General features: G+C 49.7%; 1 protein-coding gene across 2 annotated transcripts in view; it reads left to right on the top strand.

Annotated features, from left to right (window-relative positions):
• SH3PXD2B (SH3 and PX domains 2B) overlaps positions 1 to 20,919 on the top strand; it is a 124,152-nt gene extending 103,233 nt beyond the window's left edge. Inside the window, exons 11-14 of one of the 2 annotated variants that reach the window (XM_033180305.1) lie at positions 3,079 to 3,305; positions 6,290 to 6,339; positions 7,356 to 7,481; positions 14,532 to 20,919. In XM_033180305.1, the coding sequence (XP_033036196.1) occupies positions 3,079 to 3,305; positions 6,290 to 6,339; positions 7,356 to 7,481; positions 14,532 to 16,073 (1,945 nt within the window). In that variant the 3' untranslated portion in view covers positions 16,074 to 20,919. The remainder of the gene's footprint in view (positions 1 to 3,078; positions 3,306 to 6,289; positions 6,340 to 7,355; positions 7,482 to 14,531) is intronic. The other variant, XM_033180306.1, reaches the window with a different exon arrangement.
• Positions 20,920 to 27,456: the final 6,537 nt, after the last annotated feature.

Raw genomic sequence — 27,456 nt, 5'->3', positions numbered from 1 at the left:
TCCCACTGTTGCTGGGTGGGTTTGGGGCCACGTGGGCTCTGGCTTCACAGAGGTCAGTCAGTGATTGCATCTGGGTGAAGTTTCTGCCTGAACCATAAAAGGATACTTCTCTGTGTTGTTTGGCCTCCCTCCCTGCCCATATCCTTCCCTAAAAGTCCATAATAAGCAAAACTTTCTTCAAACACACTGAACCACAGATAGCAGCAACCCTGTTAAGCAAGGCTGGTTTCCACCTCCAGATGTTTCTCATAATGAGGAATTGGAGGCCGAAACTGCCCCATGTGAGTGACAGCCCCCTCCAGCCCCATACTGAGAACAAGATGGTGCATAAACGCTCATGGACTGTAATTCATCCTAGACTAATAATCTGCCCTCATCTCTCAAAGTTCATTGGTAAAAGCAGGGCATCTGCGTTCCAAACACCTTTGACAGCCCTTTCACCTATGTGATGAAATCAGAGCCTCCCAGGCAGGCAGGGTGGCCAGCTGGTCCTCGCCTTGCCTGGGACTTCCCCAGTTTTAGTAATGAAAGTCCTGGGAACCCCTCCTTGATCACCCCCAATAGGCAGGGTGTGACCGCGGGAAATTAGGGCAAGAGAGGAAGCCAAGGTCCCTGCGATCTAGTGTCTGTGCCGTGATGTGTAGCGGGACATTTGGGTCATTTCCAGGAGGCTGAGCACGTAGCACTGCATTCATTCATTCATTCATTCATTCAACAAACACCAAGAATCTCTGCTGGGCCCAGCCCTGTTCTGGGAGCTGAGAAGTCGACAGTGAGCAAGACACAGGAGCTCACACCACCCGGTGCAGAAGACAGACTCATAAACAGTGATAGAGCAGGTGGTTGGCCATATTGGAGGGATGCATGGGGACTTTGGTACACAGAAGAGGGGTGCAGAAGACAGACTCACAAACAGTGATAGAGCAGGTGGTTGGCCGTGTTGGAGGGATGCATGGGGACTTTGGTACACAGAAGAGGGGCTTCTCAGCCTGGGGATCAGGAAGGCTTCCTGAGGGAGATCTCAGAACTTAAATTTGAAGAAGGATAATGATAGTAATAGTGTATTAGTCTGTTTTCATGCTGCTAATAAAGATATACCCAAGACTGGGAAGAAAAAGAGGTTTAATTGGATTTACAGTTCCACATGGCTGGGGAGGCCTCAGAATCATGGCGGGAGGCAAAAAGTGCTTCTTACAGAGCATCGGCAAGAGAAAATGAGGAAGAAGCAGAAGCGGAAACCCCTAATAAACCCATCAGATCTCATGAGACTTACTATCACCAGAATAGCACAGAAAGACTGGCCCCCATGATTCAGTTACCTCCCCCTGAGTCCCTCCCACAACACGTGGGAATTCTGGGAGATACAATTCAAGTTGAGATTCCAATGGGGACACAGCCAAACCATATCAAATAGCAAACAAGGGCCGGGCACAGTGGCTCATGCCTGTAATCCCAGTACTTTAGGAGGTAAGGCAGGAGGATCACTCGAGGCCGGGAATTCAAGACCAGCCCAGGCAACATAGCAAGATCCCATCTCTGCATAAAAACCTTTTAAATTAGCCAGACATGTGATGCGTGCCTGTAGTCCTAGCTACCCAAGAGGCTGAGGCAGGGGATCACAGCCCAGGAGTTTGAAGCTGTGATGAGCCATGATGGTGCCACTCCAGCCTAGGCAACACAAGACGCCATCTCTAAAATTTAAAGACTTAATTTTTTTAAAACTTTTTTAAAAGGATAACAAACATATGTTGAATAGTATGTTATCTTGCTGCATAATAAATTGTCCCAAAACTTAGTGGCTCTGGAATTGAACAGTGGCTTAATTAGACTCAAGGTCGCTCCCGAGGTTGTAGTTAGGATGTCAGTAAAGGCTGCAGTCATCTCAAGATTTGGTTGACGCTAGAAAGTGACGGTCAGGATTTCAGCCCATTCCCTTCTCACCCCAGAGTCCACTCAGCACTGCACATCACCTCCCATCTTATGGCTCTGTGTCCCCAAACAATGAACTGTGTCAAACTGAGGGTGTGGGTTATATACAGCCTGGCACTTTCTAATTAGGATATTCCCTCTCGGAGCATATTTTAAGATTGATAGACACTAAACTGCAGATTTCTACCTAAATGTAGAGATTGGGAGAGATGTACCCAACTGGCTGTCACAGCTGGTGTGACTGACTGCAGCATACCCCTGGTCTAGATTGACCCCTCTGGTCATTGCTATTAAAACTGAATTCTGGCCAGGTGTGGTGGCTCATGCCTGTAATCCCAACATTTTGGGAGGCCGAGACAGGAAGATCACTTGAGCCCAGGAGCTCGAGACCAGCCTGGGCAACATAGCAAGACTCACCCCATCTCTACAAGAAATAAGAAATAAATAGCTGGGCATGGGGATGTGTACCTGTGATTCCAGCTACATAGGAGACTGAGATGGGAGGATCGCTTGAGCCCAGGAGTTCACGGCTGCAATGAGCTATGGTCGCACCACTGCACTCTGACGTGGGCGACAGGGAGACCCTATCTCAAAAACTGAATCTCTCCTGCAGAGGATTAAGTGATGATGACACTCATTGAATTCCGTTTTGGGAGGATACTGAGCTGATCTGTCAGGGCCTCAATCACTCTGTGTTTAGTGATGGCCAGCTGATGCTTGGCAAGCCCTGGACCCATCCCTCAACCTGCTAATCCCATATGAAAACATGTTTAATCTCCGTGTTAACCAGCATGAACAGATCTCCATCTGTCTATGCCAGGCTTTGGCCCCCAGAGCTGGGACTGCTGGGAAGGGGCAGCAAAGCACAGAGATTCAGAGCGCAGGCTGGTGCCCTGCTGGCTGGGTGGGACGTGGTGGGTGCTATGAGAGGGGCAAGTAGAGGCCGGGTTGGAAAGGCCTTGAAAATGCCAAGCTGAGGGCTTAGGCATCATCAAGAGGAAATACACAGTGTGCCAACCTCTGGCCCTGGGTAGTCACGACCCTTCGTTCCTGCTTCCTGGGACCCGTTGTGTGATTCCCAGTAGGAGCAAGGCTTCTTCCTTTGGGCCTGGCGGAGCAGTTTGACAGCATCCTTCCTCCTCCTCACAGGTACCAGGGCAAAGAAGGCTGGGCCCCCGCCTCCTACCTAAAGAAGAACAGTGGGGAGCCCTTGCCCCCGAAGCCAGGCCCCGGCTCACCCTCCCACCCAGGTGCCCTTGACTTGGATGGTGTTTCCCGGCAGCAGAATGCAGTGGGCAGGGAGAAGGAGCTGCTCAGCAGCCAGAGGGATGGGCGGTTTGAAGGCCGCCCAGTGCCCGACGGCGACACTAAGCAGAGTGAGTGACACCCGCCCGAGCTTCTAACACTCGGGACCCCCTGTGTGCCAGCTCTGTGCTCAAGGCTTCTCACGTCATCCCTCATCCTCACAGTAGCCCAGCTCCTCCCTCATCCTCTAGATAAGAAAACAGACACCCAGAAACCCTGGGTAACTTGTTCCAGATCATTCAGCCCGTGAATTGCAGAATCTGAGTCAAGAGGCATTGCTGGCTGGGCACAGTGGCTCACACCTGTAATCCTAGCACTTTGGGAGACCGAGGTGGGTGGATCACCTGAGGTCAGGAGTTCAAGACCAGCCTGGCCAACATGGTGAAACTCCATCTCTACTAAAAATACAAAAATTAGCAAGGTGTGGTGGCGGGTGCCTGAAATCCCAGCTACTCAGGAGGCTAAGGCAGGAGAATCGCTTGAACCTGGGAGGCAGAGGTTGCAGTGAGCCGAGATCGTGCCATTGCACTCCAGCCTGGGTGACGAGCAAAACTCCATTTAAAAAAAAAAAAGAAAAAAAAAGGGAGGCGTTGCTTTCCTATCCTAGGTTGCGTTCTTTCTGCTATCTCACAGTGGTCACACTGGCTACTGTTTTTCAAGCACCTGCTACATGCCAGAAACCTTCTAATTAGTGTAATTGACTCCTCATAACTACCTTCGAGGAAATTACTACTTTTTATGTTTTACAGATTGGGAGTCTGAAGGGTGAGAGGGTGTGCCCAAGGCCCCCAGCTAGCAGACAGCAGGGACGGGGACTTGAACCTGGGGAGTGCTGTGCTCTCTACTGCTCCATGTGGCCTCGTTTCTAAGCCAGAGAAAGAAGATGACCCTGTGGGCTTTACTTCAACACAGTGCCTCTCCCAGCTTGCTTTTCAAAGCCTCCTCATGTATATTTTACCATTTAATGTTTCCAACACACCTGAGAGTCGAGTTCATTGCTGTTGTCGGCCTGGTCACACTGGCTACCATACCATGTCTGCATGGGCACACTGGTGCCCAGGACTTATGCACAATGCCCATGATCCCGTCTTGGTCATGCAGGGCAGGTGGACTCTGCTGTTGAGAAAGGACTTCCAGCTGGCCACAGAGATGAGGCCGCTGCCCCTGGCTGGGCTTCTCCCACCTGTTTGTAAGTGGCAGTGAACTTCTTGAGTCCCTCAACCAAGTTTCATACTTTGCTCAGTTGCCCTGAGAAGCCACTGATCATGTTTCCTCGCATGCTGTGGCAGGAGTTCTGCCCATCCCCGAGTTTGTGTGATTCTACTCTGCCAATCATGGCCAAGAGGATAGGTGTATTCCCATTAACTCTAGAGGAGCAAATGAAAATCTGCAACCTCAATGTCTTTGTTAGTGTATAGGTTCAGGCTGGGCACAGTGGCTCACAACTGTAATCCCAGTGCTTTGGGAGGCTGAGTCTGGAGGATCACTTGAGGCCAGGAGTTTGAGACCAGCCTGGGCAACACAGTAAGACCCCCTAGCTACAAAAAAAATTGTTTTCAATTAGCTGGGCATGGTGGCACGCACCTGTAGTCCCAGCTACTAGGGTGGCTGAGGTGGGAGGATCACTTGAACCCAGGAGATTGAGGCTACGGTGAGCTGTGATTGCACCACTGCACTCTAGCCTGGGCAACAGAGTGAGACCCTGTCTCTCAAAAATAAATAGATAGATAGATAGATAGATAGATAGATAGATAGATAGAGATGCTAAAACAAAGACACCCCCCGACCACCACTGAATATACACATATACACACATCCAATAAATAATCTAGATATATATTTCTTTTTCACAAAACAGTCTGTGTGTATGTTCAGGGTTGATATGGCAGCTCCGGGCAATCAAGAGTCTTATTACTCCGCATCTATCTTGTTGCCTTCATCCACCTGGTCCAGAACAGCTCACTACTAGTCCAGCCAATGAAAAGCAGTGCATTGCACTCCAGCCTGGGTGACAAGAGCGAAACTCCATTTAAAAAAAAAAAAAAAAAGGAGGCGTTGCTTTCCTATCCCAGGTTTCATTCTTTCTGCTGTTTCACAGTGGTCACACTGGCTACTGTGTGCACAGCTCAGAAGCTACACACTTTCTACTTTGTCTTACATCCCACTGCCAAAACTGAGTCACATGGCAATAGCTGGCTGCAAGGGTGACTGGAAAATGAAGTCTATATAGACAGCTAAGTGTCTTGGCCAATCTCTGTTGCTATTTATTCTAATAGAAGAGAGGTAAATGGGAATTTAAGGGATTAGCAGTCTGCTCCACACCCCAACGCCAGACTACCCTTCTGTGTGGACCCGTGCTGAGCCTGGTCAACATTCTGCCCTTAGCCAGGAGCCTTGGACCACTGCAAAGTCCTCATCCTCCTGGCCCTGAGACCCAGAGCTAGGACAGCCGCTTCCAGAGTATAAACCCCTGAGTCATCAGCCCAAATGTGTTTGGTTCGGTGTGTTTGTGTGTGTTGTTGCATTTGGGTTGTTCTAGAGCACAAAACCGGGGCAGTTAACATTCACTGCATGCCTGCCACATGCCAAGAGCTTCACAGATGTTTCCTTTCATCCTCACCGCTGCCCTGAGTGACACACATTCTGCCAGTTCTGCAGATGAGGGCCTTGTGGCTCAGAGAATCCAATCATCTGTCCGGTGCCAGCAGCTGTGAGCCTCAGAGCTGGATTGGGACCCATCTCTGTGTTATTCTGAAGACTGCTTTTTGCCCTTTCTGGAGAATTTCCATGACTTGAGCATCCAGCACCATCCCCTTTCATTCCTGTGTAGAAAAGATCCAAGAAAAGCAACGTAGAGAGAGTCCGGAGCCAACTATGAGCCACGCGTGAGCAGCTCCTTCCTGGCCAGGCTATTCTCGTGGGAAGGGTTGCAGCGGCATGCAAACGCCTGTGTTCAATCTTCTGCAGGAGAGAGTAGATCTGTCCTGCGCCCAGCTCAGGAATCTCATCTGTAGCACTCTGCACATGAGTGTAATAAGCTCTCGTTTCTCCATAGGATCACCAAAGATGAGGCAGAGACCCCCTCCTCGCCGGGACATGACCATTGTAAGTGGACCCTTGCTACTGGGGAGTGGCCACTGACTTGAGGGCTGTGAGGGGTGTCCACTAGCCCCTCGCACACCCCTCACCCTTCCAGAAATGCTCTCTTTCCTGTGCACACAACAGCCTTTTGAAGCAGGCTGCATAAATGCTAGTCCCACCCCCAGGTGGAAAGACTGAGGTGCAGGCAGGTGAAACAATTGGCCCACGGGGCCAGAGTGCTCCTGTGACAGTTGAGCCTCGGGACCTGCTTTCTGCTCCCTGGGCCCTTCTCTTGGTCTTAGATCAATCTTCTCAAGTCAAGCGACTTGAGGTCCAAGCTGAGATGAGACACAAATATCATGTGTGGTCCCATTCTCATATTCTGCGCTCCTACTCCATTTTGTAAAATTCGCGAGGTACCTTTTAAGCCAATACTTGAAACGATGGGTTGTTGGGTTTGGGGTTTTTTTGTTTGTTTGCTTTATTTTTTGAGACGGGGTCTTGCTCTGCTGGGGTTGTATTTTTTTAATGTCTGCTATTTATCAAGCACCTGTTGCGTGCCGTGCAATGTGCTGAGTGCCTCACAACATTAATTTAACACTTGAAGCAACCCCACCAGGTAGACACTGTTATGCCCACTCTACAGGAGAGAGAACTGAGGCTTCAGAGGGGGTTGATTAGCCCAAGGTCACTCCCACCATTAGTATTTCCAACCCAGATAGATCTACTAACAAACTTCAGCTCCTTCCACAACCGTCACTGCCTCTTATTTCAGAGAATATTGTCTTGCTCCAGATTCTCACGATTGTACCCAAATGTCCCACGTTTCTTCCCATCGCCCTAAAGCTGATGGGCCAGTGAGGTCTCACTGAGGAGATGACAATCTGCGTGGTCCTATTCGTGTTGTCCCTTAGAATCCAACTAGGTCCCCAGCACCCCCTTGAGGGTGATTGCATGCCCCCGGCCCTTAGTCTCCCCCTGACACAGGGTCGCAGGAGTGCACTTAGCATTGGTGATAACCCTGTGTGTGATCATACCAGCCTCGAGGCCTCAACCTGCCGAAGCCGCCCATCCCGCCCCAAGTGGAGGAAGAGCATTACACCATCGCAGAATTCCAGACCACCATCCCAGACGGCATCAGCTTCCAGGCGGGCCTGAAGGTCGAGGTGAGCGGTCCTGGTGTTTCTTCACCTACTTGTGATTCCTGATTCCAGGCATCACCTCCTACTTCTCCCCTGTCACCTCCTACTTCACTGGGTGGGTGGAGGTGGGGCGGAGATTAACAGCTTTATAGTTCACATACCATACAGTTTACCAATTTGAAGTGTAAAATTCAGCAGCTTATGGTATTCACAGGGTTGCACAACCCTCACCGCTATCTAATTCCAGTACAAAAAGAAACTCCTTACCCATCAACAGTCACCCTCCATTTCCCCTCAACCTGCCAGCTCTAGGCAGCCACCAGTCCACTTTCTGTCTCCACAGATGTGCCTGTTTTAGACATTTCGTATAGGTGAAATCCCACAGTATGTGGTCTTGTGTGACTGGCTGTATGCCTTTCTTTACCACCTCCCACCTCCATTCTTGCTTCTCCTCTCTCCTTTTCTTCCCACGCCTCTGCTTGTCTACTTTGTTCCCTGGATTCTCTTCCTGCATTTCTCTTTCCTTTGCTCATGGGGTTAGAGCTTCAAGATATTTCTTTCTCATATTTCCAAGAAAACCTGTAAGGAAGGGGATGGCCACTAGGGCCAGGGTTTAGAAAGCTTTGGCAAAGATGGTTCTTGCACTTAGCAGGTGAGCCAGTAGGAGATCACCAAGTTCACTCTGTCTCGCGTGAGAGTTGGTCAGACCGCACCCGCCCCCAACCTCACCTTGGGAGGCCGAGGTTTAATTTACTCATCTCTGCAACAAATAAAATACTCCTGGGTCACCTACTATGGTTGTGTGTGGCGGCTGCTTTTCTAGGCCCTGAAGAGTTGGCATCACCCTCCCCTTTCCTTTAAAGAACACAGCTCTGGTCCCTGGCACAGAGCACTGTCTGACAGCCCAGGGCAGTGGGCACCACTGATCAGTTCACTGCAGCATACCTCTCTAGGGCCCCTCCCTTCCTTCCTGGCTGTACTCCGGGAAGGACTATAGCCTGCCTCTCTGCCCACCCTTCATTCCTTCCCTCCCTCCTTCCTTCCCTTCTTCCTTCCCTCCTCCTTTCCTTCCCTCCCTTCTTCCTTCCTCCTCCCTCCTTCTTTTGTTCTTTCCTTCCCTTCTTCCTTCCCTCCTTCCCTCCCTCCTTCTTTCCCTTCCCCTCTCCTTCCTCCCTCCTTCCTTCCCTCCTTCCTTTCTTCCATCCTCCTTCCTTCCTTGTTCCTTACTCCAGCTTGCCAGTAGTCCCACCAGGCACAGCATCTGGCCCAGGCCTTGCCGTGTACTACAGTCAAGAGACTAGTTCTGCATCCTCTGGCCTCTGCTTCCAGAGACGTTGATGTATCTTGATGTTTCACTAGAAAGACATCCTTTTATGTTTTCACTTTGCTGTTATCTGAGTCAAAGGCTAAAGGGATAAGATTTGGGGAAATTCTGAATTATGTTTTAATCCATTATACAAAAAACCTGCCCCTTCATACTCATTCTTTCTCTACACATGTATTGAGTGCCTAGTGTATCACAATGTAAGGGTCATCTAAGACATCATCTCCTTTTTTTTTTTTTTTTTCCTGAGACGGAGTCTCGCTCTGTCGCCCAGGCTGGAGTACAGTGGCCGGATCTCAGCTCACTGCAAGCTCCGCCTCCCGGGTTTACGCCATTCTCCTGCCTCAGCCTCCGGAGTAGCTGGGACTACACTTTTTTTTTTTTTTTTTGAGACAGCCTTGCTCCTCTGTTGCCCAGGCTGAAGTGCAATGGCTCAGTCTCAGCTCACTGCAACCTCCACTTCCCAGGTTCAAGTGATTCTCCTGCCTCAGCCTCTCAAGTAGCTGGGATTACAGGCGCCCACCATGACGCACGGCTAATTTTTGTATTTTTAGTAGAAACGGGGTTTTGCCATGTTGGCCAGGCTAGTCTCGAACTCCTGACCTCAGGTGATCTGCCCACCTCAGCCTCCCAAAGTTCTGGGATTACAGGTGTGAGCCACTGCACCTGGCTAGATATTTTTTTTCTTATGATAGATCCATATGCTCTGTTTTTCTCTTCTCCAGTTTTGCTTCCTGGCTCATTGCAACATTATCTTAGCCTTCAAAATTCATTAATGGAACCATAGCATTCTAGCAGTAGGGCTACTAGAAACACCTTAGTTACTTGTCTAGGCTATTTATCTTCAGGATGTGTGATGATGATGATGATGAGGAGGAGGAGGAGGAGGAGGATGATGAGGATGAGGATGATGATGACGAGGATGAGGATGATAATGAGGATGATGAGGAGGATGAGGATGATGAGAGGATGATGAGGATGATGATGAGGATGAGGATGATGACAAGGATGAGGATGATGACGAGGATGATGAGGATGATGATGAGGATGAGGATGATGATGAGGATGAGGAGGATGAGGATGATGATGAGGATGATGATGAGGAGGAGGAGGATGATGAGGATGAGGATGATGAGGATGAGGATGAGGATGATATAGGCACCTCTTCTATGTCAGGTACCTTACCTCCTTGATAACTAATCTTCACAGAAGTCCCAAGAGGTCAGTACCAGCAGCATGCGGTTGGTTGGTTGGTTGGTTGGTTGGTTGTTTTTTTGTTTTTTTTTCTTTCTATCAGCATGTTTTATAGATGAGACTCAGAGGGGTTAGGTAAATTAATTGCCTCTAGTAACACAGCTAGTAAGCAATGGAGTTGGGATTTGAAACCAGGTCTGTCTGCTTTTAAAGCCCACACTCTTTTCTTTCCCCTCATTCTTGTGATTTTTTTGTTGTTGTTTTGTTTTGTTTTTTTGATGTAGTCTTGCCCTGTTTCCCAGTCTGGAGTGCAATGGCGCTATCTTCACTCACTGCAACCTCTGCCTCCCGGGTTCAGATGATTCTCTTGCCTCAGCCTCCCAAGTAGCTGGGATTACAGGCACCCGCCATCATGCCCAGTTAATTTTTTTTGTATTTTTAGTAGAGACAATGTTTCACCATGTTGGCCAGGCTAGTCTCGAACTCCTGACCTCAGGTGATCTGCCTGCCTAAGCCTCCCAAAATGCTGGGATTACAGGCATGAGCCACCGCACCCAGCTTCTGATCTTGCATTTGCTTTTATTCATAGTAGCTCTTGGCTTCCCTCTGGTAAACGAAAACGCCCATTCATCATGGTTCAGAACATACATGTTCAGAGCTTCTACCACAATACTTTGCAAGGAGGGTAACCTTGACAAATCTTACTGATACATCTAATATTGATTACCCTAGTTTCAGTTCCTCACATCAGACTTAAGTATTAGTGTTGCTGAATTCATGGATGTGCTGACAATGACTTGTATGCCCAGCGTGGCCTGTAATTTTTACCAGAGCTATCAAGTGTTGATAAGATGCCGGTCATCCTCACATAAAGAGCTTACATTTATCAGTGGCCTTCCCTGGAGATTCCAGTGAGACTCATTAAGTGCTGCCTGTCAAGTGCATCCCACTGGCTCAGTGACCTCCACTCTAATTTAATCACAGGAGCGTTTACCAAGTGCACAGCATTTATCAAGGGCTGTCATATGCATTAGCTCTTGTGGCTTCAAAAATTCTACAAGTGGGTGTTAAATTGTTCTTATCATTTTCCTTCTGTGATGTGGAATCTGAGGCATGTGGCTTGCCCCAGGCCACTCAGGCAGTAAGTGGTAGAGCCAAGACTAGAACCCAGGACTGCAGGCCCAGGAGCCCAGCATATGCGTCCTGGCACTGAGTCTGTGGCTGCCATCCCTCTCCCAGAAGGGCCACAAAGTGCCTGTAGCCATCTTTGCTCCTTCTGCAGTTTCTCACCCCGGACACAGCCCCTCTCCAAGCAGGGTCTTTTTTGTTTTTTTTTTCTTTTTTTTCGAGACAGAGTCTTTCTCTGTCACCCAGGCTAGAGTACAACAGCACGATCTCAGCTCGCTGAAACCTCTGCTTCCCAGGTTCAAGCATTTCTCCTGCCTCAGCCTCCCAAGTAGCTGGGATAACAGGCGCATCCCACCATACCCAGCTAATTTTTTGTATTTTTAGTAGACACAGGGTTTTACAATGTTGGCTAGGCTGGTCTCGAACTCCTGACATCAGATGATCCACCCGCCTCGGCCTCCCAAAGTGCTGGGATTACAGGTGTGAGCCACCACCCCTGGCCAGGGGTCTCTTTTCTGAGAGGCAAGATTAGGTGACTCTGAAGCCCACCCCTCTGCCTTTGACTCTCCTCTGATCGATGGTTTTTTTTTTTTGAGATGGAGTCTCGCTCTGTTGCCCAGGTTGGGGTGCAGTGGCGTGATCTCAGCTCACTGCAAGCTCTGCCTCCCGGGTTCATGCCATTCTCCTGCCTCAGCCTCTTGAGTAGCTGGGATTACAGGTGCCCGCCACCAAGCCCGGCTAATTTTTTTGTATTTTTAGTAGATACGGGGTTTCATCATGTTAGCCAGGATGGTCTCCATCTCCTGACCTTGTGATCCACCCGCCTCAGCCTCCCAAAGTGCTGGGATTACAGGTGTGAGCCACCGCGCCCAACCACAGGTCTCTTTTCTAAGAGGCAAGATTAGGTGACTCTGAAGCCCACCCCCCTGCCTTTGACTCTCCTCCAATTGACGGGCTTTCTACAGGACCCACTGTGTGTTCCTCAGCTCTCCTGAGGCTCCGTTCTGCATGTGTAAAATGAGGTGACAGTTCCCAACTCACAGGGTGTCATGAGCGTTCATCAGATCTTCCGAGTCCAGAGAGAGCCTACCAGGGAATTGCAGTGTACATCTGTGATGGCCGCCATCACAAAATACCAGATGGGGTGGTTTAAACAACTGCAGTTTATTGTCTCACAGTTGGGGAAGCCAGAAGTTCGAGATCAAGCTGTCAGCAGGTTTGGTTCCTCCTGTGTCCTGTCTCCCTGGCTTCCATATGGCACCTTCTCGCTGTTTCTCTTGTGGTCGTCCCTCAGTCCCTGTGTGTTTTCTAATCTCCTCTTCTTATTTGGACATCAGTCATATTGAACTACGGCCCGTGTATCAGGCCTTCCTGGATTACTATAAAGAAATACCTGAGGCCGGGCGCGGTGGCTCAAGCCTGTAATCCCAGCACTTTGGGAGGCCGAGACGGGCCGATCACGAGGTCAGGAGATCGAGACCATCCTGGCTAACACGGTGAAACCCCGTCTCTACTAAAAAATACAAAAAACTAGCCGGGCGTGGTGGTGGGCGCCTGTAGTCCCAGCTACTCGGGAGGCTGAGGCAGGAGAATGGTGTGAACCTGGGAGGCGGAGCTTGCAGTGAGCTGAGATCCGGCCACTGCACTCCAGCCTGGGCGACAGAGCAAGACTCTGTCTCAAAAAAAAAAAAAGAAATACCTGAGACTGGGTGATGTATAAAGAGAAGAGGTTTGCTGGACTCACGGTTGGGCATGCTGTACAGAAAGCATGGTGCCGGCATCTGCTTGGCTTCTGGGGAGGCTCAGGGAGCTTTTACTCATGGCGGAAGGCAAAGCAGGAGTAGGCGCGTCACACAGTGAGAGCAGGAGCAAGAGAGAGTGGCGGGGAAACACCACACACTTTTAAACAACCGGATCTCATGGGAACTTATTACCATGGGAAGGACACCATGCCGTTCATGAGGGATCCGCCCCCATGACCCAAACACCTCCCACCAGGCCCCACCTTCATTATTGGGGATCACATTTCAACATGAGACTTGGGTGGGGACATACATCCAAACTCAGGCCACCTTAATGACCCATTTTAAACTTCACCACCTCTTTAAAGGCCGTATTTCCAAATACAGTCACATTTGGAGGTATGGGGGTTAGGGCTTCCACATATGAATTTGGGTAGGGAGACACAATTCAGCCCGTAATAGTGAGCACACCTTTCACCTGTGTGAATTCAGCCATGCGGTGCTGGACAAAAAAGAGACAGAGAACAAGATCTTCAACAACGTGGGTGATTCCAGCCACCATTCCATCCAACCGGCGTGTATCCCACAGGGAAGTAGGGACAAGATGAAAATCTACTGTACTCCACCAGCTCCAGGTCCCCTGTATATAAACACGAGCATCTCTTTGAGCTGAGTGTGATTCCTGTGTTCAAAGATAGGCATTTTTCAGGCCAGGCACGGTGGCTCACACCTGTAATCCCAGCTCTTTGGGAGGCCGAGGCAGGCAGATCACTTGAGGCCAGGAGTTCGAGACCAGCCTGGCCAACACGGCAAAACCCCATCTCTACCAAAAATATAAAAATTAGCCAGGTGTGGTGGTGCACGCCTGTAATCCCAGCTACTTGGGAGACTAAGGCATGAGAATCGCTTGAACCTTGGAGGCGGAGGTTGCAGGGAGCCAAGATCATGCCACTGCACTTCAGCCTGGGTGACAGAGCAAGGCTCTGTCTCAAAAAAAAGGTAGATATCTTTCATATGTTGTGGCCTCTATAAATACCAGCTAACTTCTTCATCCGATGCTCAGCCAAAGAAGCCAGGATCAAGGGTAGCTTTGACTTCTGCCTTGTCTTTAGAATTGTAGCAGACGCTGCCGGTGCCCCGATCCACCTGAATCGCCCTGTGCCTACACACACGTCCTTGCAAGCCAACAGCTTCCCAGAAGGGGAGAGGAGTTAATACCCTGGGTAGGGAGGGGCTGGGAGTCGATAGATAAATGCATGCATCCCCAGAGGGACCTGTTCTGAGGCATTCTCTTTGTGGTCTCTCAGCGGGTCCCTGGCAGATCAATCCCCATGGCCCAGAGCAGTAACTTGCTCATAATCGGCCTCTCCCCTTCCCTTCTTTCTCTCTCTACTTCCTTACGTGTATTTCCTAGGACCAACTCTCAAATTAAGTACCTATACCCAAGTCCACATCTCATGGACTGCTTTAGGGGGAATCCAGTCCGACAAGAAGCTACCCCCATGTGAGATATTCCTGGAACATGGTCACGTCTCCACTGGTGGTCCCCTGTAGACCTTGCCAGAGGAGCTGCTGAGCACACAGTGGCAGCTTCCAGAGTTCCAGTTACATGTGGGTTCTCCCAAACCATTTCGTCTGCTGGTGCTGGCATCGTACCCAAGTGCCTTTCTCTATCCTCCCTTGCAGGTGATCGAGAAAAACTTGAGTGGCTGGTGGTACATTCAGATTGAAGATAAGGAAGGGTGGGCCCCGGCAACCTTCATTGACAAATACAAGAAGACCAGCAATGCGTCAAGACCCAACTTTCTGGCTCCCCTGCCCCACGAGGTGACCCAGCTCCGGCTGGGGGAAGCAGCAGCGCTGGAGAACAACACGGGCAGTGAAGCCACGGGCCCCTCCCGGCCCCTGCCTGACGCACCACATGGTGCCATGGACTCAGGGTTGCCATGGTCTAAAGACTGGAAGGGTGGTAAGGAGGTCCTGAGGAAGGCATCTTCAGACATGTCTGCGTCAGCAGGCTATGAGGAGATCTCAGACCCCGACATGGAGGAGAAGCCCAGCCTCCCTCCGAGGAAAGAATCCATCATCAAGTCGGAGGGGGAGCTGCTGGAGCGGGAGCGGCAGAGGACAGAGCAGCTCCGGGGCCCCGCCCCCAAGCCTCCCAGCATGATTTTGCCCATGATGCCAGCCAAACACACCCCTCCAGCCCGGGACAGCAGGAGGCCAGAGCCCAAACCTGACAAAAGCAAACTGTTCCAGCTGAAAAACGACATGGGGCTGGAGTGTGGCCACAAGGTGTTGGCCAAGGAAGTGAAGAAGCCCAACCTCCGGCCCATCTCCAAATCCAAAACTGACCTGCCCGAGGAGAAGCCAGACGCCGCTCCCCAGAACCCCTTCTTGAAGTCCAGACCTCAGGTTAGGCCCAAACCAACTCCTTCCCCCAAAACAGAGCCACCTCAGGGCGAAGACCAAGTCGACATCTGCAACCTCAGGAGTAAGCTCAGGCCTGCCAAGTCCCAAGACAAGTCCTTGTTGGATGGGGAGGGCCCCCAGGCAGTAGGGGGCCAAGATGCGGCCTTCAGCCGAAGCTTCCTCCCAGGAGAGGGGCCTGGCCGCGCCCAGGACAGGACGGGCAAACAGGATGGTCTCAGCCCAAAAGAGAGTTCCTGCAGAGCCCCTCCGAGGCCAGCCAAGACCACAGATCCTGTGTCTAAGAGCGTGCCTGTTCCTCTCCAGGAGGCTCCCCAGCAGAGACCTGTGGTCCCACCCCGGAGACCACCTCCCCCCAAGAAAACCTCTTCGTCATCCAGGCCCCTCCCAGAGGTCAGAGGTCCACAGTGTGAAGGCCACGAAAACAGGGCAGCTCCCACCCCAGGCCGTGCTCTCCTCGTCCCTCCAAAAGCCAAACCTTTTCTCTCCAATTCTTTGGGGGGCCAGGATGACACGCGAGGCAAAGGCAGCCTGGGGCCACGGGGGACCGGCAAGATTGGAGAAAACAGAGAGGAAGCAGCTGCGGCCTCTGTCCCCAATGCCGACGGCCTGAAGGACTCTTTGTATGTGGCCGTGGCCGACTTTGAAGGAGATAAAGACACCAGCAGCTTCCAGGAAGGGACAGTGTTTGAAGTCCGGGAGAAGAACAGCAGTGGCTGGTGGTTCTGCCAGGTCCTGAGCGGAGCCCCTTCCTGGGAAGGGTGGATTCCTTCCAACTATCTCAGAAAGAAGCCATAGCCAACTCCCTTTCTGCCTAGAGGGCCCACTGGTCCTTGCTGGCTTTACCCACATATTTAATACGCCTCTTAATTTATCATTCTCCACACAGCTTCCAAGGCAGACAGACTCTGGGATACTGTGACTTCTTGCCTCCCATGGGTGGAGAGTGAGTTTCGGACACCTCGGGCGCCCCTGGGTCTGATCCCTCCTATCACAGCATCGCTGGAGGCTCAGAACCCACAGCCTTTGCTTTCTGTCCATGTCAGCATCCCTGCCTTAAGAGAACTCCTCCTGGCCAATGGCGTTGCGACCCAACAATGGGACCAGGACTCTCCAAGGCCTCCAGGACTGGATCCCATCGCCTGGAGAAACTCCAGCAAGGGTCTCTCATGGCTTGGACATGGCACAGTAAGGGGCAGCCCACCCAGTCCATGACGACTTGCTCCAACTTCTTCATGTTTCTAAAAGCCCAGTGGCTTTATTCACTCTTCTGAATTGCTGGTACCAGAAGGAACTTCATCCTGAAGAAGTCCATTCCATTGCCAGTCCCAGGGAAAATGTCCCCTTCCCCAAGGCCTCAGGCCCATGGGCCTCTGAGGTTCCCCTGGATGCAGCTCCCCCAGGAGTGGGCCTGGAGGTCCGCTCGGCCGCCCTGCCTCCCACCTTCTTTCTTGGGACCATGGTCAGCCCTGAAGGGTGGTTGCAGCCCCCCGTATGCTGCACTTTCCTGCTGCAGGCTCCAGTCCCTCCAGGGCTTTTCAATGAGAATTCCCACCCCAACTTGGAGCATTTCATTTCTGCCTACCTAAAGCAAGAATCTCAAAGTTCGTTTGAATAAGAGGCCCATTCACGAGTCATGCCCTTGTCGGCATCCCTTTGCTGAGTGCCTCGTGGGTGCCAAACACTGTACTCGGCGCTTTGCCTTCACAACCCTCCCTTGTGATATTATACCCACTTTATAGATGAGGAAATTCAGGCTCCATGTGCCCAAGGACATACCAGCCAGGAAGAAGAGGGAAGAGGATTTGAGTCCAGGCCTGCCTGACTTCAGTGCCTGTTCCCTCCCCTCTGTAAAAGGCAAACCATGTAGGGAAGAGATAGAAGCTGGCTAAGTGCCAGGAGCAGGTGGCCAAGTGACTTCATTGTGGTGGGGGTGAGGGGGCATTCGTGGCTGCTGCCACACCCACCATCCCTCCAGCCTATACCAAAGGCTTCCCTGGACTCAACAGCTGTGTCTCCATGACAGGAGAATGCCAGGGTCCTGGTGGTTTGGCACGAAGCCCTGTTCCCTGCTTCTAAGCTGTTGCCCCCTGGCAAATAGAGCTTATGGAGCAACAGGAGCTGAGGTGGCCTCGCGGGCCAGCCTCGAGGGGCTAGGCATAGCATGCAGCGGTCCCATAGGGAGGCAGGGAACCAAGGGCCAGGCAGAGCTGCTTCCTGTGCCTCTCCGGCATTTGTAATGTTTTTTCTTTTTTCATGCACCGCCAAATCTGTGTTCTCCCTGGAAGAAACCCAGGGCAGATGTGGTCATCTGTCCAACTGAGGCCTGGAGAGGCATGGCTAAGTCACTGCAGAAGCAAAATCAGGACCCAGCATTTCTAGCTCCCAGCCCAGCGTAAGAGAGTAGAACAGAACCCCTTCCCATTCTACCTGACCAAGGCAGCCCTGCCCTGCCTGCCCCAGAGATCTCCTGTTCACAGTGTTCATCAGCTGAGATACTTTTGGACCCACAAAGCCAGTATTTTGGGAGTCTGCTCACTGTCTACCTGCAGTGCCAAAGTTTTGCTCCAACAGCCCTCTTCCACCCCACCTCCCAGCTCCATCCCCTATCATGTGGGCGCTGGCTGCTTCTGCATGAGAAGGAGCTTCCTCTGATCACCTGTAGCATCTTTAGTCCCTTCCTCCAGTCGGCCTGCAATCCCGTTCCCCAGAGAGGCTTGGGCAGGGCCCTGGGGCACTTCTTGCAGGGCCTACTTGCCACTTGGCCCTGTGCCCAGACCCTTGGGGGCAGATGGCAGCCAGGGGAAGAAGGGAGGTGGGAAAGGGCTGCCCTCGCTCGAGGGTCCTCTCCCTTGAGAGGAGGCCCCATGGCAGTTTTCCTGAGTTCTTGATCCACTTTGGTTTAAACAACTTTCGTGAAGCTATGTGAGATTTGACTACATTTCAAAAGACAAAACTCACTTTTTTTTTCCTGATTTGCTCTCTGGCTTTCAGTGACATTTTCAGATATTTTATGAGTGCCTACTCTGTGCTAGGCTCTGAGCAGACCGGGATGTGTGTGGCTCCATCCCTGACTGGAAGAGCTTTGAGTCCTGTCTGCTGACTTCATTGAAGGAGTTTCTCTCTTGCCTCATTCCTTCCTCCCAGGGGTCAGCTGGGTAGGAACAGACTTGCCCTGACTTCCTCTAGGCAGAAAATTTTCCTGCAAGTGAAAGCATCTGCCTTTCTCTTTTGCTATGATGATAATTATTATTCTGACATGAACTATAGGTACTGAAGTCACATTCCTCTCTGTTCACTGTTGTCTCCTCGGGTCATATCTATGGCCTGAGGACGTCTGTATCCAGCTCCTTTTCCTGCAATGGTAGACACTTCCCCAGGCAGTGGGTGGGTCAGGGTGGCTAGTCACTCTCCTAGCTGTCCTGGCCTGGGGACTTAGGTTTACCCCATCCAGGACTGTGGTCACTATTCTGTGAGCAACTGATGGCACATATGCAGAACTCCCCTGGAGTCATGGCTCTAGAAAGTGTCCAGGCCCATTGTGACAGCTGTGCCAAGCACCAGGCAGGTGACCAGTGCCTAAACACACTCCCTCCTTTAATCCTTATGGCAACCCTCTGAGGCGGATAGGACCAGCCCTGATCTGTAGTGAGAAAACTAAGCTTCAGAGGGAGAAGTCACATACCCCAGCCTTGTCTAAATAGTGGCCAAGCTGGGACTCAGATCTCGAGTTTTGGTTTGTTTGTTTGTCCCTCATGCCCATGACTTTTTCTCGGAGAGCTTCCAGGGAATCAAGTGACCCTCCCTCTGAATTTCAGTGTCTCTTCCCTCCACCCCTTGGTCACACATTTCAGTAGGTCACAGGCCAAATGGCAGCCCAAAAGGTGGGCAGATTTTTTTTTTCTTCCCTTCACCCCTGCTTATCTGCAATTGCGATGACTACTTTACCTTACATCCCAGGGCAAATGGACAGCTTGTGGTACCTCCAAAAATTTGGAAAATCTGAGTCTTAGGACCACCTCTTGATAAAAGAGGCCTTTGCTCACAGTTTTTGCTCAGAATCTTTCTTTGCCATTGGTGGGTGTATGTCGTTCTGGCTAAGACTTGGGGAGAGCTGAGCTCCAGCTTAAACCACTTTTAATGGCCCTTCCCTACTGGGGGATTGCTGGAGCCCATGCCAAGTTACGTTAGTCATTTTAAACTTCTGCCATGAGGCCACGCCATAGAGTCAATTTCCAAGGCAATGTTCTTGGCCCTAAAATGTTTACGCCCACTGAGGATTTCATTACCAGGTAGAAAATGGGGGAACATATGCCATGTTAAAGAGCAAATGCTGAGTGTGCCAGGACTTGAGAAGGACCTTAGGCTGAGGAGTGGACAGTGTGGTATTCATTTCACCTCTCCCAAGTATCCAGCACAGAATGGGGAAAAAGAAGAAACTGCTCCTGCCTTCCAATAGCTGGCAACTTGACATCAAGAACAAAAACATTCGTAGCTGGGACCCCGTGCTTTCATCGTCCCCAAGTCTTCCATGTTGGGTTAAGCTGCCCCCTTGGAGGCCGTACCCTTCTCTTTGGACTGTGACAGTGGACACCTAACAGCCTGAGCCATTTGTGGCTGTCTTATCCCCCAAGGGTTGTCCAGGCCTGTTCTGCAAGGCTTTTGTGTAGACTGCAGACACCCATACCTCACCACAGACCAAAGATGACCTCATGTCAGTGGGCTGATGAAAGGTATAGCAACATGCATCGAGGCCTGAGGGTGCAGGGTGCCCTCCCTTGGCCTGGAGGAATTGCTCCTAACTAGAATAAGTTTCCACGAGGGTCCCAGGCAGAGCTGCACAGCTAGAACCGGAGGCTCCACAGTCCTTGCCTGCTCATGGACCTCCTTCAGAGCACCTTTCTACAGACTGGACTGCCCAGCTCCGTGGGGTGGCATCTGGTTTCTGGTGCTATCCTGCCAAGTTGTCGAGCTCCTCCTCATGTTTCAACATTCCATCTTCCTGTTTCTCTCCTCGACTCCAAAGTAAACCTTCTTAGCTCCAATCAGGGATGAGGGGCTCAACCTCTTTTGTCCTCAAAGAGGCAAAACACAGTGCCACAGCCAGTAGCCTTCACTTTCAGATGTCCTATTCATGTAAAAGAGAAGGTGCCCCCACCAGGCTTACATCAGCAATAAGCAATTCTAATGCAACGATGGTGTCCACATTTTACCCCAGTGTGTGCCCATGTATGCCTCTGTGCCCGTGTAATTATTGTTAGCGCCCCTTTCACTTAGAGGGGTGATGATAAACTGTGGCCACCCTGACTGCAACCCACATTTCCTGCTTTGGGGAGCTTCCAAGTAATAGGCCATTTCTTACCTCCCTCCAGGAACAGTGGGCACCACCCACCACCTGGTGCCTGCTCATAAGATGACGCTGGAGATCCCCACACTTACTCTACCCTCTTGGCAAATTGGCATTCCAGTGGTGGTTTTTGTTTCCTTTAACACATTAAATAAACGAGTATATAGGATGTGAGGGGAGGGGTGAGAACAACTAGCTGTAGCATGTATAGGCTATATACCTTACCATTAGACTTTTTTCCTTCTTTTTTTTTTTAAATAAAAAAAGTGCTTGACTGGTTTCAAGCTTCATCGTGAAGATGCAGTGTCTATGGATTTTATTTGGCAGGAGAAAGGGTACATAGCTTTGTGGCCTGGGATCTTCGGGATCAAAGAACAGAAACCTATGCCAGTTATGTTTGGGCGCTGCCGAGAAATAGGGGTGACCCCTCTAGGCCATAGTACCCCTTCATTCTCTTAACTACAGTGTCCACAAACCAAGGGAAAGCTTCCTTTATGTCCAAAGAATGGTGAACCTCTGGCTGGCATTGTCTCCTGATGGTCAAGAGTGTGCTATGGGGGTCCAGGCACAGTGACTCAGGCCTGTAATCCCAGCACTTTGGGAGGCCGAGGCCGGCAGATCACCTGAGGTCAGGAGTTCGAGACGAGCCTGGCTAATATGGCAAAACCACATATCTAGTAAATAATAACAATAATAATACAAAAATTAGCCAGGCATTCTGTCGGGTGTCTGTCACCCCAACTACTTGGGAGGCTGAGGCAGGAGAATCGTTTGAACCTGGGAGGCGGAGGTTGCAGTGAGTCCAAATCATGCCACTGCACTCCAGCCTGAGCGACAGAGCGAGACTCTGTCTCAAAAAAAAAAAAAAAAAAAAAAAAAATGCAGTGGGGGTTGGAGGCGGGAAATGCAGCCACATTTGGGCCGCAGGGACTGCCCAAGCCATCTGCTCCTGGGGGGTGAAAAATACTGCCTAATGTTTTACTACTTTCCCAAAGGCAGGGCCCAATCAAAATCGACCCGTGTGGAGCCCCCTTGTTCCCAGGTGACTAACAGGACACCACCACCTCACCTTCCTAAAGAGAGAAGAAAACCAGCAGAGTCCCCAAACAAAAGAACTTGCAGGGAAGGGATTTACATGCAATATTCATCCTTCCTTAGAAGAAACAATATAATGACCTTCTTGCAGACCTTGCTTAGGAATAATAGTCATTAATATATTAATCTGTGTCCCTATTAGAAGAAAAAAAACAAAGGGTGGTGGCTCACACCTGTAATCCCAGCACTTTGAGAGGCCAAGGCGGGAGGATCTGTTGAACCCAGGAGTTTGAGACCAGCCTGGACAGCAGAGCAAGACCTTTCCTCTACTGAAAGTTCAACAACAAAAAAAAAATAGCCAGGTGTGGTGGTGCACACCTGTAGTCCCAGCTACTTGGGAGGCTGAAGAGGGAGGATTGCTTGAGCCCAGGAGTTCGTGGCTACAATGAGCTGTGATTGCACCACTGTGCTCCAGCCTGGATGACAGAGTGAGACTGTGTCTCAAAAAAAAAAAAAAAGAAGAGAAAGGGAAAAAGTCACACGGTGTTCTGGGCCCCCATGGGAGCAGGTTCACCCAAGTTCTTGCAAACCAAGAGTGCTTAATCATAACAGGACCGGCAATGGTATGGGCTTCCCGGCTGGGTTTGGAGGGGCATCTGCCTCATGGGATGGGATGACAATGGGACTATGATTGGGAACCAAACCTGGCTTTCTCTTTGCGGGCTACATGCCCTCTCACTACATGTCTGCCCCATGACCTTCCTTCAGGTCTCAGTTGAAAGTGTCATACTCACCATCCCCGTCATACTGTTTTTTGTTTTGTTTTGCTTTGTTTTATGAAATGGAGTTTCACCCAGGCTGGAGTTCAATGGCACAATCTTGGCTCACTGCAACCTCCGCCTCCCAGGCTCAAGTGATTCTTGTATCTCAGCCTTGCGAATAGCTGGGATTACAGGCGTGTACTACCAGCTAACATTTGTATTTTTAGTAGAGACAGGGTTTCACTGTGTTGGCCAGGCTGGTCTCGAACTCCTGACCTCAGGTGATCCGCCCACCTTGGCCTCCCAACGTGCTGGGATTACAGGCATGAGCCACCATGCCCAGCCCTGTCATACTGTTTTAACTGTGCCAAACATGATCCAGCTGTCTCACCCTCACATAACCTGCAAACACTCCCTCCTCTAAGGTGAGTTTCTGAGTCCAAGATTCCCATCATGGGGACATGCTTCTCCGAGTCCTTAGCCTTCAATGTCCATTCTGTCTCTCATTCAGTATCATTTGGTCCACGTGGTATTCTTCAGCGTCTTGCAACTCACACTTCCTAATCAATGGCTCTCAAATTTTAATGACCTTAATGATTCACCAGGGAGCTTATCGAAAGACAGATTGCTCAGCTTCACTCCCTAAAAGTCAAACTCAGCAGGAATCAGCATCCTGAAAAATCCATTCTGAGGAAATAATCTGCATGCTCCATCCTGAGAAATGGCCGGGCTTTGCACCTTACATAGTATAGTCTACGTGTTCAAAAATGATATTCTGTGCTATTATTTATTATTATTATTATTATTATTATTGAAATGGAGTCTTACTTTGTTGCCCAGGCTGCAGGGCAGTGGCACAATCTCAGCTCACTGCAACCTCCGCCTTCTGGGTTCAAACAATTCTCCTACCTCACCCTCCCAAGTAGCTGGGACTACAAGTGCGTGCCACCATGCCTTGCATTTTTGTGTGTGTTTTTAGCAGAGACGGGGTTTCACTATGTTGGCCAGGATGGTCTTTATTTCCTGACTTCATGATCTGCCCACTTTGGCCTCCCAAAGTGCTAGGATTACAGGCATGAGCCACCGCGCCCAGCCTCTGTGCTATTATCATCAACTGGTCATCATTAAGCATGTACTGATTTCCAGAACTGTAAGGCATTTTTGTGTATACTGTTTTTTTGGTTTTTTTTTTTTTTTTTTTTTTGAGACAAGATCTCTCTCTCTTGCCCAGGCTGGAGTGCAGTGGTGAGACCTCAGCTCACTTCAACCTCTGCCTCCCGAGTTCAAGTGATTCTCCTGCCTCAGCCTCCCAAGTAGCTGGGATTACAGGTGTGTGGCACCATGCCCAGCTAATTTTTGTGTTTTTAATAGAGACAGGGTTTCACCATGTTGGCCAGGTTGGTCTCGAACTCCTGACCTCAAGTGATCTGCCTGCCTCAGCCTGCAAAAGTGCTGGGATTACACGCATGAGCCACCATGCCCGGCCATATGTACATCGTTTTATTCCATCCTCAAAATGCAAAATGTGAGGTAGAGGTCTACATTTTATATATGAAGGGACTGCATTTTGAAAGATGGAGGTGATGGACACAGGCTCACATAGCTAGTGTTTGGTATATCTGATCCTAAAGCTGGCCCTTTCATGGCATGCTATGTCACCTCCCCAATGTTAATCAAAGCACATCTTTCATCCTGATAAAACTATATCCCTGGGATTTCAAATCTTAAGAAAGATTTCCTCTTTCCCCAAACCTAGCTCTGTAATTAAGAAAAAGGATCTAAACTTTTTTTTTTTTTTTTTTTAAGACAAGAGTCTCGCTCTGTCACCCAGGCTGGAGTGCAGTGATGCAATCACGGCTCACTGCAGCCTCCGCCTCCCAGGTTCAAGTGATTCTCTTGCGTCAGCTTCCCAAGTAGCTGGGATTACAGTTGCCCATCACCATGCCCAGCTAATTTTTGTGTAGAGACAGGGTTTCACCATGCTGGCCAGTTGGTCACAAACTCTGGTCCTCAAGTGATCCACCCACCTTGGCTTCCCAAAGTGCTGGGATTGCAGGCGTGAGCCACTGCGCCCAGCCAGGATCTAACTTTTACTGAGTACATGCTATGTTAGTTGAGAAGCGTATAGATGCTATCTCTTTTAATCTTTACTACAATTCTTACAGATAGGAAATATTATATCCATTTTATAGGTGAGGAAATTAACAGTCTGAGAGATTAATTTACCCATGGCCACAGCTAGTAAGAGGATGAACTTGGGCATCTGAGCCCCTTACCGTAACAGTTCCCAAATCTATAATCCTCCCACTTAGCATTTCCCAAAGTGTTTTTCAGAATAAATATCGATAGGAATTTGGAAATAAGTGTTCTGCAGATATATTAGTTTGAGAACTGCTGTTTAAATAAAGTCTATTGCAGGACTTCTTAGGTAAGCATAATCAGCCTCTTACATAATAGTGTGCAACATGAATGTCTGAGAGGGGGTTTATTTATATTAGGTTTCTCAAATGTATTTGACGGTGATTCCAATCACAGAGCATCTATCAGGAGCAGCGTTTCATGTAATAAATGCTGGAAAATGTCCAATTTTCAATTTCAGCTCTGCCTTGCATTCTATCTGAACCATAGCACCTGTCTAACCTTAGCCACACCCTTCACCCACATTTTGTTTGTAACTCACTGCAACAGAGAGCTGCTCACTGACTTCAAGGTTTCCTGTTTGCTGTTGCTCTACCTTGGAGTTGCCTGTAAGGATTTTCCCATACAAATTGAGCATCCCAAAATATAAAAACCCAAAATTGAAATACTCCAAAATCTGAAGCAATGGCATGACATTCAAAGGAAATGCTCAAGGAAGCATCCAGATTACAGATTTTTTGATTAGCGCGCTCAACCGGTGTGTATTCTGCGAGTATTCCAAAATCTGAAAAACAAATTGATACCCAGAACACTTCTGGTCCTAAGCATTTTGGATAAGGGACACTCAACCTGCTGTGAGATTTCCACATACGGGAAACTTCAGAAAATAGCCACCAGGCAGGGAATTTTTCTGTCTCCTAAACACGTTTTCCTTTAGAGACTTGTAAATTAATGGCAGTGTACAGAACATACATATTTTATTTTATTTATTTATTTTTATTTTATTTATTTATTTATTTTTTTGAGACGGAGTCTCGCTCTGTCGCCCAGGCTGGAGTGCAGTGGCCGGATCTCAACTCACTGCAAGCTCCGCCTCCTGCATTTATGCCATTCTCCTGCCTCAGCCTCCCGAGTAGCTGGGACTACAGGTGCCCGCCACCTCGCCCAGCTAGTTTTTTGTATTTTTTTAGTAGAGATGGGGTTTCACCATATTAGCCAGGATGGTCTCGATCTCCTGACCTTGTGATCCGCCCGTCTCGGCCTCCCAAAGTGCTGGGATTACAGGCTTGAGCCACCGTGCCCGGCCCAAAACATACATATTTTATTAATAAAGCCCAGGTTCATCTTCTCTTACGATCCAGGAGGCCCAGATCCTATATTAAACTATGTCCTCATTCCCTTTCAGCTGCGTGAAACTTGGCCTCCGATACTTCTACAGTATAGTACAGAATAGTGGACTTCGGTTTTCATTGCATACCCCTCAATAAAAATGTTAACATGTGGCCGGGCACAGTGGCTCATGCCTGTAATCCCAGCACTTTGGGAGGCCGAGGTGATCAGATCACTTGAGGTGAGAAGTTCGTGACTAGCCTGGCCAACATGGCAAAACCTCATCTCTACTAAAAATATAAAAAAATTAGCTGGGCATGGTGGCGTGTCCCAGCTACTCAGGAGGCTGAGTCAGGAGAATCATTTGAACCGTGGAGGTGGAGGTTGCAGTGAGCCGAGATAGCACCACTGCACTCCAGCCTGGGCAACAGAGCAAGACTCTATCTCAAAAAGAAAAAAATATATATATATATATATATATATGTGTGTGTGTGTATGTGTGTATATGTGTGTGTGTGTATGTATATGTTAACATGTACAAAATACATGGATTAATAAATAAATGTCATGTACAATATTGTTAGGTGGGAAACTCTTACATACACCCCGTGTTTGGTTTGTTCCCTTCCACGTGAATGGAGCTGCAATCACGGTAAGGCTCCAGCTCTCTCTCTCCCTGGGAAAGAATGACTAATATTTAGGTGAGCAGGAACCAGGTAGGCAGAGCTCAGCCTGTCTCCTACTGGGGATCAGATGGCCCAGGGACACATATTCCACTGGGCCCCTAGCTGTGGGAGGAGGCCTGTGCCTGGGTCAGTGAGCATGTCTTAATTCTTGGATTCGAGCTCGAGACACCATGACTGCCAGGCACCACACCTAAGCTAGACTCTCCCATGGCCCTCTCAAGAATAAAGCTAACATTTTGTTCTCTCTCTGATCCCTCTCTCTCAGTTAATTCTGAACTCAAGGGAGGAGAACGGGGAGCTATTTATTAGGATTCATAAAAACTGTCTACTAGGGATGGAAGTGATGGCTAACACCTGTAATTTCAACACTTTGGGAGGCCAAGGCAGGAGGATCATTTGAGGTCAGTAGTTTAAAATCAGCCTAGGCAGCTGGGCATGGTGGCTCACACCTGTAATCCGAGCACTTTGGGAGGCCGAGGCAGGCAGATCACAAGGTCAGGAGTTCGAGACCAGCCTGGCCAATGTAGTGAAACTCCGTCTCTACTAAAAATACAAAAATTAGCCAGACGTGGTGGTATGCACCTGTAGTTCCAGCTACTCAGGAGGCTGAGGTGAAGCAGAAGTTGCAGTGAGCCAACATCGCGCCATTGCACTCCAACCTGAATGACAGAGAGAGAGAGAGACTCCGTCTCAAAAAAAAAAAAAAATCAGACTAATAGGCAATGTAGCAAGATCCCATCTCCACCATCTCTACAAAAATTACAACAATTAGCCAGTTACAACCAGGCGCAGTTGCTTACACCTATAATCCCAGCACTTTGGGAAACCGAAGCGAGGTGGATCACTTGAAGTCAGGAGTTCAAGACCTGCCTGGCCAACATGGT

The sequence above is a fragment of the Trachypithecus francoisi genome, unplaced genomic scaffold (genome assembly GCF_009764315.1).
Source record: "Trachypithecus francoisi isolate TF-2019V2 unplaced genomic scaffold, Tfra_2.0 Lachesis_group2, whole genome shotgun sequence".
Classification (NCBI taxonomy): domain Eukaryota; kingdom Metazoa; phylum Chordata; class Mammalia; order Primates; family Cercopithecidae; genus Trachypithecus; species Trachypithecus francoisi.
This window is presented reverse-complemented; position numbering and strand designations above follow the sequence as displayed.